A 13,297-nucleotide genomic window follows, 5' to 3' on the forward strand; every position below is an offset into this window, starting at 1 on the left:
GGGAAATATTTATATTGAAACAGTTGAGGCCAGTGGCGTACGCAGAATTTTTTCAAGGAGGGTGTTCTTAATTTTCTGAAACTACTAAAAGAAATACGAGTCTGTAATAAAGCACTATTATTTCCCCAATTTAGACAGCTAGACAATTTTGACTTAATATTTATACAATATTGTTTAGTTAAATTTTGATTTGATTTTTTAAGTTTAAGAACATAATGTAATATCTTCAGTCTTTCTGGTGGTTTGTGTCAGAGTGATAAATATTTGTTTCAAAACTATAATGTATGTTTCCGCAACTTTATCTCAGTACTATGACACTTAACAGTGAGTTCATTAACTAATATTATATTCAAATGATCTGTAAATGAAATGAATATACGTATATTGATTATCACTAAATGTCAAGTTTACTACTATGGATTGCAAATTCATTCAATTTCTTCTATTCTTTATGTAAGTCAATTTCATGAAATTTTGAGAAATTTTTTGTACTATTTAGAGATAAAAGAATTCTTTGCATGCATTCTGAGATGTATAAAGCAAGATTTTAGAAATGTTTAATTAATTTTTTTTAAGTACTTTGAAAACTCTGGTATTTGATAACTCCTTTAATATTTACGCGATTTCGTTATAAATTTGTTATATAGATAACTATTAATCTAACTAAGTAATAACTATTGTTATTTTAATTAAGTAAAGTTAATAAACTGTATACGATTGGAACAATCATTTGAGCAAAGCACAAAACGGGAATAAATTTAACTATTATAGGTTATATTCTCTAAAGAATAACTACCTCGTTTTTTTCCCACAAAAAATTTACTGAATTTAAAAAAAAAANTAATAAAAGTATTCAAATTTGAATAGGGGAAGGCACTTGTAATCTTTAAAACTGCAACCGAAACTGAACGAAAAAATAAAGTCGAGATCTCAAGAGATGGGAATATATAATATAAAAAAATGATGGTGTGCATATAATCCTTAAATGGGCATACACTGTAACGTTCCATTTAGAAAGGGCGGCTACAGGACAATTCAGTCCGAAATAACAAAGCACTCCCTCTACGGCTAGGTGTGTGGCTAGTCTAGCATCTGCCGACACCAAAAAAATAATACATAACCATTTTCATTTTCAAAAAGAAATAAAGTCTGCGCCAAAGGTACATATTTATAAAAAAGAATTGATAAAAGGTTACAAATTTACCGATGTACAAACAAGTATAAAAAAAAATGGAGTAAAAGTTCTAATGAGGCGTATTGCATAAAAAGAAGAGGGGGGCCAAATCATGCAGAAGTGGGGTTTGGAAAAGCGGTAGGAGCGTTTGATGTGTAAAAGTGACAAAGAAAAAGGATCCGAATCATGATCCGCAACATCCTCTTCATATTCGCAATATTTGCTCCGCTTTTGCGAATCATCTGGGCGGAAAAAGGATTAGTGGAAGAAGGGGTATATATATATATGTATGTATATATACATATATATATATATATATATATATGTATGTATGTATGTATATATACACATAGAGAGAGTTAAGTCTTGTTAAATTTTTGTGAAAAAAAAAGTCTGTACATCAGAGTTTGCAAACTACTATTCAAGGTATGAAGAAATAATAACACTATCGAATCAAACGGGAAAAATTATCAAAACCAGTTTGATACCTGGAGATATTTTGGGCTTCTAAGGTAAGCCGTACACTGGGGTTGAAAGAAGAAGGCAAGAAACCGATTTTCTCGATGTTTATGTTAGCTTGCGCAGAACTGTTATGCGCTTCCTAATTCAAACGCATGGGAATTCGCCTCTCGTATGCCTCTACTTCCCGTTCGCTCCCTCAGTGTGTGACTAATCTTTTTATTCATCTCTGTTTCTTACAGTAATCAAACAGGCATTAATATTTTAAATCTTCAGTAATATTTTTCATTCATTGGATTTTTTCGATTCCAAGAGAGGTTATTTTAAAAAGTTATAATTTTGAAAATTCATCGTAAAAGAAGTTCTACTGAGTTCTGAATACATTTTCAACTAACACATTCTTGATATACCATTGTTTAACACCATCAATTTCGTTATTGTTACTCCCATTGCAGTTTCATTTTTGAACTAAAAGGTTTAGATTCCAAGAAGAATAAGTTAAAATTAGATAAAAATGAATAAAATCACCATATTCCTTTAAAATTTCCTTAATTAGCAGCTTTTTTATTTTTAAAAAGCTGTAATTTCGAAAATTTGTTGTAAAAGGAGCTACACTGAGTTCTTGTTTTACTATTATTTATTATCATCAATTACGTTATTGTGACTCCCATTATAATACCAAGAATTACTCCGACAGTTACAACACCTAGAATAATCCATAAAACAATTAGATGTCCTTTACAACAGACTTGTTCTACACTGTATGGGTCTATAGGCTCCTTTGTTGGATATCCTTTTGGCCCATTTGGAGGAAATGCCATTCTTTTATTGAATTGATCGCGATCACGCAATGAAAGAGGTTCCATGATCACAGGCATGCCCATGTGATGTCTCATCATAGGGTTCATCATATGAGGTGGTAAATACTGTGGTATTTCTGGATGAAAAGTAAACTGCTGTGGTGGTGAACCGACGAGTGAATGCTTTGAACCATACAGTCTTTTGTTGTCAAGCATTGGCATACCACCAATTGGAGGAGATCTAATATCGAATAGTGATCCATGTCGCCTCATAGATGAAGGAGCAAGATCTCCCCCATGTATGGGACAGGGCTCTGCCGTTTCCATTGCTGCTGCAAATGCTAAAGCTGGAACGCTTCTGGTAGATCTTAAGGTTCCAGTTGAGCCGGGGCCTGAACTTCGATATGGTCCATGAAAATAGCTGGCATTTCTATGGGAATCCATTCTGTCACTACGATTTGAAGACAATTGCTCTAACATATCAGTACGTAATGTAGCATAATGCTCGAAACGATCTTCGTGCTTTTCCACATTACTGTGACGACTTAGAGGTCTGTATGGCTGTCTTACAATTGGTACTTCTTCCCGGTCATCTGATGAGGAAGATGTTACCGAGGATGAGGATGCTCTTCTGGCGTAAGGATTGCTAAATGTCATCTCACGTCTCTTCCAAGCTATCGGTATTCGAGGATCATTTCCATCAATTGAGCGTGGTATCGAGCTCCTATGAAGGCTGTCCATTACTCAGATACCTAAAAAGCAATATTTCACTTAGCTATGCAAAATAATAATTAAAATAATTCAAAGTAGAATCATATGAGGGATTTTTCAGAGAGTGTGTCATTAAAAAATGAGCAAAAGGATATATTTTGTGTTACGCAGACTGAAGCAAAAAACAACCGGAAGAAAGCCTGAAAAAAGTACAGAAATGTGCATACTATAGTTTCGGTTCTTTAAACAAAAACCTTTCTCAGTGTTTAAACACCAAATCACTTTAGAAAAGTAAAAAAGACGAATGCGTTCAAAGTGGTTTAATCAATAGGGACAAGGGAACAAGAATGAGAAACAAGTGTGATAGGTTTCAGCGGAAACCTCAAGGAGAAAAGCTTAAAAATCTTTTGCACTGAGGGATTTCCGTCGAAACCCTTCACACCTATTTTTAATACCCTTCTTATTAATATCTTGTTTAAACTTGCTCATTTATCCCTATTGGCTAAACCACTTTCCAAGTATTTGTTTCTTTTTTTTCTACGGTCCTTTGATGCTTAGATACCGAGGAAGGTTCTTGTTTAGAGAACTGAAACTATAATATATCTATTTTCGTACCTTATTTGTGCTCCATTCATGTTGTTTTATGCTTCAGGATAAGGATTTATGGAATATTTTCTTTTAAAAAAAGCTATAAAGTCAATAAATTCAATCTACGAGAGTCATAAAAAAAGTAAGTTTCCCCACTGCACATAAAAAGTAACAAAAAAGTCTACGAGAGTCATCCAGAAAGTAAGTTTCCCAACGGTACATAAAATGTTACAAAAAACCCTACGAGAGTCATCCAGAAAGTAAGTTTCCCTACGGCGCATAAAAAGTAACAAAAAAAAAAAAAAAGATTATTACATGTGAAGTTTTATTACAACGATGGAGCAATATTTCAACTACTTCTACTCATAAGAACCACCGGTGTGGTGACACTTGCCGTACCCATGGATACACCTAAATAATTCAGTATCATCCAAGTCTGCCACCTGGAAATAGAACCAGCGTGCCATAGCCGTATGCAAGTCTTCGTTTGTAAAAAAATTATAACAGGAATTTGTTTTGTATGCAAGAACAGGTGGAACAGGTCCGCAGTGAAAAGGATCTGGACAATTGGCTGAATGTTCAAACACTTCCCCGCGGATCTTTTCAGCAATTTTTTGTGAAATTCATTGTATGTTGGCGAGTGTTGTTTTAAAACCTGCAACCACTGAGTATCAAACATCCCTTGTTCTGGATGACTTCCTGACCTTGCACCTAAGGAAATACCAGCCCCGGCATCACTTTCTCACAAAAAACTATTGCTCATTGACTGTCTGTTCTATCTGTGGGAGGGGATTCAATCCCATTGAATCAAAAAATTTTGACAAGCTAACAAACAAAATGTATAATGAAGTAGTTTAAAGCCTTTTTGCGAAATTGAATATTTCATGTTATTTTACAACTTCTCCTATTGATTTTATTGATGTAAAAGTAAGAGCAAAAAAAAAAAAAAAAAGTTTGAATATTTTTCATAATTTTTAATGCAATAATTATTAAAAAAATGTTTTAAACATGATTTCTTCATCATTTATCATTGAAAATAAGAGGATATGACGTAAATATTTTTACATTTTCTTAGAATGTCTGAATTTCCTAAAAGTAATACTTTTAAAACCACGTTTTCAAAAAGAATAATTGTATCAATTCATTGCCGATTAGTAGTAACAACAATCAATAGAAGAATAAATATAGAATAATCTATATCTATCTATCTATTAAAATAATATTTTTTTTAAACTATTTCATAAAAGTGCAGATTTTATTTATTTATTTATTGTTACTCGCCATATTGTCATATAAATTTTGGATAATATGTGTAAAAACATTAAATGTACTGAATAACAATAAAAAAGTAACATTGTTGAAGTAGTATTTATGATTAATTAGACACATAACTAATTATTGACAGTTAAACGCCGCCATTTTAGATCCACCATTTTGAATACTGAACATTAGATTCTCGAACCTCGAAAACAATAATTTTTATAAAATGTAATTGAAGTACCAGGTTTGATTGTGTGCGTCTTAGTCACAATAAGAGTTTTGAGGAGTTCTTATGCTTATTCAAACAATAGAACATTTTATAAGATTCAAAATTACTTTATAAGAATTGTACAGTGCGGATCACTCTGGACGGATTTTGATCTAATGATCGGATCTTCACGTTCTAGGACTCCATCTTAATGGTTCGAAGGGGGGATCTCAAGTACGCTAATTAATTAGTGCAGACTATATGGTAAGTTACAAAATCAGGCACAAAACGTATTTTCTCTGAATAAACATACAGTTTTAAAAATCCGACTTTTTTAAAATTCGATTTCTCAGGAACTATTCAACGAATTTCGCTCGAATTTTGTGTTTTGCCATGTAAAATTAGAAACTTTTTAAAGACGTAAACAATTGTATACCTTACAATTCAAAATGCTTTCGACTATTAAGTAAAATATTATAAATAAAATAATAAATATTTACTAAAATTTCTTTTTTGCATGAAAATATATTTCTGGATGAACGAATTTTATAATTGTGTAAAAATGTTTTAGTTCGTTAAAAAAAAATTCGCGGGACATGGCGAAATACGCAAAAAAGTAAAATTAACATTAAGGGAACCGAACTTTGACCCGTCTCCTGACCAAACTATGGGATCATATTTCCCAGATTCAGCTACCTCCTATATTTGGGAGAGTTAGCAGAAATCTGAATCCGTAAAAAAAAGAAGGTATGTTTATTCAGCGAAAGCAGGGGCGGTTCTACTTAAGGGCTTTTTGGGCTGCAGCCCAGGGCCCCGTGGATACAAGGGGCCCCAGTCTCCACTGAAAACAATAGGTGATATTTTGAATTTAAAAAAATATCTAATATTAAAAAAAAACTATTATAAGGTTGGCAACCCTGAGATCAATCAACCCTAGCATGTGCGCGTCTATCGAACGGAACGGGGAATTCCCCGGTACTTGCTTTTGGCCAGTGTATTTTTTCGCGTCTATTACGGGGGACTTCTCGGCGCGCCACTTTACGCCCGACGTAATTTTTTTTCTCCCACACTTCTGTTCTCGTCGTCAAAGTGACAAACTTGTTTAGTTTACTAATAAATGATATCTTAAAAGTTATAAAGACCAGACCTTTCTCTTATTTTACTTATAATTGAAAGTATATAATCAGTATAAGAAAAGACTTCCTGCTCTTAGATGGTAAGTGCGAAGAATTATAAATCATGTTTATTTTTGTTTTTAATGTATTTTTTCAATACTAAATGAATTTTTTAATCGATTTCTAATGATAATTTGTGAATTACTACACTCATTACAAATTATTAAAATGTGACGTGAAGAACAATATTACATCGATTATCTCGTTCCCTGCTTATTACCAGAAAATTATCAAGTTCATTGTTTATTTTCAGAAAAATATTAAAGGCTTATTTTACAATAAGTCTGGTTGAAAATATAAAAGTGGAGCTGAGAAACGGAAATTATAGCTAGATCAAGAAAAAAAAAGAAAGAAATGTGCAAAATTTAAATTTTTTTCAAGTTAGAAAATAAAAACGAGAATGAAATAACTACAAATTTATTAACAAGCGAAAAGGAAGGGATCTTATCCGAAGAGAATCTATTTGAAGGGAGCAGAAAATCGCAACACCAGGAAAAAAATACAAGTGATGAAAATGTACAAAGTCTTGACTACCAGCAACCCTCTGATCCCACTGAAAACTATATTGGTGTTCAGCAAGAGGACGGTAATACCAAGGCGAAAAGAAATTTAGAGAATACTGAGTTTGAGTTTGAGAAATATGTTGACGTGGTCTTGTGGCCAGAATTGCAAAATAATGATTTTCTTTATGACACCCTCTCACATGAAATAACTGACTTTCAAAATAAAGATCCGAAAAATATATATTCAACTTCAATAAAGAAATACAAAGAGCAAAACAAAACATTTTCAAATAGGTATTTCCCTAAGGAAATGAAAAATGGTCAATCACTGGAAAGATCTTGGTTATGTTATTCAACCAGGGTTGGTACTGTTTTTTGTTTGACTTGCAAACTTTTTTCTATAATCCCTTCTCAATACACAATCGGATTTTCTGATTGGAAACACATAGGAACTTGTTTAGAAAATCACGAAAATTCTAATGAACATAAGAAATCAATGTTAGTGTGGTTGACACGAAAGAAAATAGATCTGTTTTAGACAAACAGCTTCAGAAGCAATTAAGAAAAGAAACAGAATATTATCACAATGTCCTAAAACGGGTTATTGCAGTGGTCAAAGTTTTAAGTATAAGGGGCTTAGCATTTAGAGGTTCCGAGGAAGTATTTGGTTTTCCACATAATGGTAATTTTATGGGTGTTTTGGAGCTATAGGCAGAGTTCGATCCATTCAGTCGTGAACACATTGAACAACGAGAACTGTGACCAAAACCGACTTATCAAAAACAGTATATGAGGAAATAATTGAGATTATGGGCCGACAGATGATTAAACAAATTATAACTCAAATAAGTAACGACGGCACTAAGCATTATTCAATTGTGATGGATTCTACCCCAGATCTATCTCACAATGATCAACTTGCTATTGTATTACGATACTGTTTTCGGGGAAAAGTGTATGAAAGATGTGTATCCTTCATTAAAATTAGTAGTCATACTGGCTTACATTTATTTAATATTCTACAAGACTTTTTAGAAACAAATGGACTACTACTGGATAATTGTAGAGGACAATCTTATGACAACCCTGCTAATATGGCGGGTCACTACAATGGTGTACAAGCACTACTGAAACAAAAAAATAAATCCGCGGATTATGCGCCATGTGCTGTGCATTCCCTTAACCTAGTTGGTGAAGAATCTGTTAAGGTTGCAACCGAAATTGTGAACTTTTTGGAGTAGTGCAAAAAATATACCTTTTCTTTTCTATTTCGATCCATAGGTGGGAACTGTTAAATCGTGAAAAAAAACTCAAATTTACGTTAAAAAGTTTAAATCAGACCATATGGTCTTGTCACTATGATGCTGTAAAAGCTTTGAAGAATAATTATGATGACATTATGAAAATTTTCGAAAGTTTCAGAGAAAATGAGGATGAGAAAGTTGACTTCCGGAAAGAGGCACGAAATTTATTCAATAAAATGACGAAAATCGATACTGCAATTTTGATTATTTTTTGGGAAGAAATTTTGGGGAGATTTAATTTAGTTAATAAAAAAATACAGAGCCCTGGTTCAGATATTTGTGAAGGCAACAAGTTAATTGTGTCATTAAAAGACTTTGTGAACAACATAAGGCACCAATCAGATCAGAAGCTAAAGGAATACGAAGAGAAAGCTAAAATATTAAGTAGTGAGGGAATAGACTACAATGACATAAACAAGAGACGCATTGCTCCAAAATTTTCAGATAAGTCTACAGATGAATTCTCAGTATACAGCGCAGAAAAATTTGAAAGAGACACGCTAAACGTTGCGTTGGATAAGCTGGTTATGGATTTAAATAAAAGGAGCCAAGTCTATCAGATGTACAGCAATAAATTCAAATTTTTAATGAATTTGCAAGACAAAAATATGGAAAACATAGATCGGAAAAGTGTACGTAATATTGTTGATTATTATCCAGGTGACGTAGACGAGCATTTAGTGAATGAGTGCATGCATTCAGTTAAAATCTTATTTACTTCAGTCTAAGCCAGAGTCTTACATCTCTTGCAGTGAAATTTTTATGCTAATTAATGAAAAGAAACTTGTTGATGTTTTCCCAAATTGATATACTATCCTAAAGATTTTTTTAACTTTGTCAATCACTAGCTGTGAAGCGGAGCGCTCCTTCTCCAGGATGTCATATATGGAAAGCAAATATAGGACAACAATGTCGAACCATCGACTACATCATTTATCAGTTCTTTCCATAAATTGTGATTTAACGAAGGACTTACAATGTGATGAGCAAATAAATGAGTTTGCAGCACAAAACTGCAAAAAGGTTGCTTTATAATTTATATAACATAACTACGCATAACCTGTCAATTTCTTTTGCAATAATGTTGTACAGTTGCTGTTTGTATGCACAAATAAAGATAAATAAATAAAAAATAAAAAAAATTATTTTATTGTCCTATTTTTTTCTGTATACTTATCTACATCACTATAGAAAACAGTTTTTTTTGACAAAATGGCTATTAGGGCCCCTAAGTAGTTTCAGCCCAGGGCCCCACAAATTCACGATCCGCCCATGAGCGAAAGTAAGTCTTTGTGTCTGATTACGTAACTTAAAATATCATCTGCACTAAATACACTACTGCCCATTAAAATTGCTACACCAGGAAGGCAACACACCACTAACGTGAAATTTGCAGGACGGATAAAGCATGTTGTGATATGCAAATGATTAGCTTATCAGCGCATTCATACCAAGTAGGTGGCGGTAGCCACACCTACAATGTGTATAAAAGAAGAGATTTGACAGTAAGTTTCTCATACAGAAATTGAATTTGAGGGTTGTCTTTGGGTAAAAACGCTTTTGTTATGCCGCGTCTAAGAAGGAGAAATGCCTATCAGCACGTGTCTGATTTTGATCGAGGATGAATTGTGGTCTACCGGGATTGCGGTTTATCATACCGAAATATTGCTGCTCGCGTTGGTCGAGATCCCATGACTGTTTGTAGAATATGGAATCGATGGGTTCATGATGGTTATATGGAACACTGTGCAGGATCTCAGCTTCCCCTCCCATCACTAACAACCGAGAAGACAGACATGCTATTCACATGACCTTAAGGGATCGTACAGCTACGTCATGGATCCCGAGTCAACAAATGGGGCCATTTGCAAGACAACAAGTGTCTGCACGAACAGTTTGACGACGTTTGCAGCAGCACAGATTGTCAGCACGGTGACCATGGCTTCGGTTACCTTTGACGCTACATCACAGGCAAGAGCACCTCCAATAGTGTGATCAATAACGAACCTGGAAGCAGGAATGGCATGACGTCGCCTTTTCAGACGAATCCAGGTTCTGTAAAATAGCATCATCATGGCCGCATCCGTGTTTGGCGACATCGTGGAAAACGTCCATTGGCAGCTTACATTCGACATCGTCATACTGGCTCATCACCTGGAGTAATGGTATGGGGTGCCATTGGATGCACGTCTCGATCACCTCTTGTTCGCATTGCCGGCACTTTGAACAGCAGCCGTTACCTTTCTGATGTATTAGGGCCAGTTGCTCTGCCTTATCTTCGAGGCCTCCATAACGGTACGTTTCAGCAGGTCAATGCACGACCGCATGTTGCCTGCACTGTCCTCACCTTCCGTGACACACAGAACATGTTCGCCTGTTGCCTTCGCCAGTGCGTTCTCCTGATCTCTCACCAAATCAAAATGTCTGGTCAATGGTTGCAGAACGATTGGCACGAAACCACTCGTCAGTTACTACGGTCGATGAATTGTGGTATAATGTTGAAGCTGCATGAAATGCTGCACCCGTCCATGCTATCCAATTTTTGTCTCGATGCCCAGGAGAATAACTGCTGTTATTGATGCTAGGGAAGGCTGCTCTGAATACTGATTCCTCAGGATCTATACATTCAAATATCCTGAAAATTTAATCACTTATTCTTATAACTATAAGGTATGTACCCAATAAATATCATTCTGTTATTTGCAATCCGTCCTGGTGTAGCAATTTTAATGACCAGTAGTGTAATTAGCTTATTTGAAGTTACACCTTCAAACCATTAAGATTGAGTCCTAGAACACGATTATTAGATCAAAAGTTATTCAGGATGGTTCGTTTTTTTACGCACTGTACACAAATAAAGAGAAAAAAAGAACGAAATTTTTTTAGAAAAGAATCATTCTTTGTTGAAAACGAAATAGAATTTTTATAGAATTTGTCACGTTTAATGAATATGGAGATTTAAATGAGCTCGAAATTAAAGAAATTTATTGTACAGAGCCCAAAATAAAAGAAAATATCACCCGGAATAACTTTCGATCTGATGATCGGGTTTTCACGAACTAAGTGACAATCTTAATTACGGAGGTGACCTCAAATATGCGAATTAATTAATGCTAAATATTAATTAAGTTAAATAGGACAGAAAAACGTACTTTCTCTGAAAAAACATGTATTTATTTTTGCATTTTTGTATTTTTCACTCTTCTAGTTAGGAGAGTTGAGCAAAAAAAATTGTCACCCACCCATTTATTATTTAATTTAGTTGTGGACTAAAAAAATTTGAATTATGAGGCATAATTTTTCTTATACTATATTAATCTACGTATATTTCTTTAGAGAAATCTAAAGCTATATTTATTTTTATAACCGTCGGTGAACAACCGAACCAAATTTGAGTTTACGACTACCAATGTTCAACTCCGTAGCCTTGTAATTTTGAACCAATCCAGAAGACGAGAGAACTCCTGGATCAGTACTCCCAGGGGTATTTGATTTGTTATAGAAATATGGAGGACTTTGTGACTCGAAAGATTTAACTTACATCAGTCACCATTTACAACATAGGAAACCTTCGGCCGGCTAGGGATCGAACCCACGAATCTTGGACATGAGCCCAATGGCCTATCAGCCAGGCTATCCCGGCCTTTTACATACCTATTGTAATGTGTTTTAATTGAAAAAATTTATACTTCATAAACTTCAATATGATTTTTATTAAGAAATATCTAGTAGAAGAAAATAAATGCGATAAAATATTTAAAAAAGCAATAAATTAAACTTAAAATTAGCCTCTTTTGTTACCTTCAACTAGTGCATAAAATTGATAAATCTTGGCGTTTTTTGCCTTGAGCAGGATATTCTTATAGTGTGTTTCTTTTATTCATGAAACGAAATACCCTAGACTAAAAAAATAAGTACTCAAATTGCTTACAATTTTTTTGTCATTAAAAACCCCAAGACTATAAATTCAATTATATTTTTATTCGGACATAGGCATAGAACAGAATGTGATTAAATTATACCAACTGTTGTCCAAGGTCCAATATATTGGAGTATCAGAAGGTTAATTTAATAATTAGTTATTCCACTCTGTAAAGTTTCTTCTTTTTTAACGAAACTGTTTCTCGGGAAAATCTCCAAGCGAATATTTCCTCAATTTGTGAATATTACTGTATATATTTGGAGATTTTGCTCTAAAGCAGTTATTATGTCATTATTTTTACAGTTATTATGTTATGAGACAACTCAATTCAGTGATGTAAGCTTTCTTCCATGTTTGTTATATCATCGTGTTACGGGACATAATGATCCCCGGTTCGAACCTAGCTGGAGTCAAAGAACATCTTTCTCCCTCTACATAGGTGACCAGGTAATCTCTTGTTCCTCAACACTTCACTATTGTCTCATTCCACGGTCAACAAAGCCACAACTGAATATAACTTTTCCAAGCACAACACAGTGAGTGACCAAATATTTTAAAAGAAAAAGTTTACGAGCAGACCTGTACTTGTATGGGCAAGGTAGCTTTACGGGCATAAATTAATTTTGACGGTAAGTGATTGGAGCTCATTTTGCCGATTACTGACAGTAATGTATCAGTGAAATTTTTTAGAGTGTAAACTACAATCATCGCCTAAAATTCTGCGTAGTTTTTCGAAGCATCCCATGATTTTCAATTTAGTTTTAAGAAAGTAGAAATTGTTTCTGCTCTACTCAAAACATGGGTTTTCCATCTGGCTGGGTCCCACAGTGGACTGATCATTAAGACACGGTTCCCATCAGATCTCCGAAGTCAAACATCAATGGCTGCGGTCGGTGTGCGAGTGGGTGACCACTTGGATCAGTCTGCGTAGGGACCGAGGGTGTGCGGTATGGGTCCTCGTTAAACTGTTCTACCGTAAAGTGCTCGACTTCGCGTCAGGTCGTCGGGCTACCGAAGCAGGAGAGCCATCTCCTCTACTACATCTAGTTTGATGTTTCCTAATGATTAAGTATGAACAAATTGCTATTAAGGGCATATTTTAAAATCGGCGATTCTAAATTTAACTCAACTTATTGTTATAATAGAATGTGTAGATAAAAAAGTGTCGATATATGCTTTCATTTTTCTTAATA

The 13,297-nt window shown here is 34.3% G+C and overlaps 1 protein-coding gene across 1 annotated transcript in view; it reads right to left on the reverse strand.

Moving 5' to 3' along the window:
- Positions 1–1,673: 1,673 nt before the first annotated feature.
- Positions 1,674–13,297, reverse strand: part of LOC107455717 (uncharacterized) — a 28,706-nt gene continuing 17,082 nt past the window's right edge. The window contains exon 2 of the mRNA XM_016073382.3: positions 1,674–3,185. Within this exon, the coding sequence (XP_015928868.1) occupies positions 2,284–3,174 (891 nt within the window). The 5' untranslated portion in view covers positions 3,175–3,185 and the 3' untranslated portion in view covers positions 1,674–2,283. The remainder of the gene's footprint in view (positions 3,186–13,297) is intronic.

The sequence above is a fragment of the Parasteatoda tepidariorum genome, chromosome X1, assembly GCF_043381705.1.
Source record: "Parasteatoda tepidariorum isolate YZ-2023 chromosome X1, CAS_Ptep_4.0, whole genome shotgun sequence".
In the NCBI taxonomy this organism is placed as follows: Eukaryota; Metazoa; Arthropoda; class Arachnida; order Araneae; family Theridiidae; genus Parasteatoda; species Parasteatoda tepidariorum.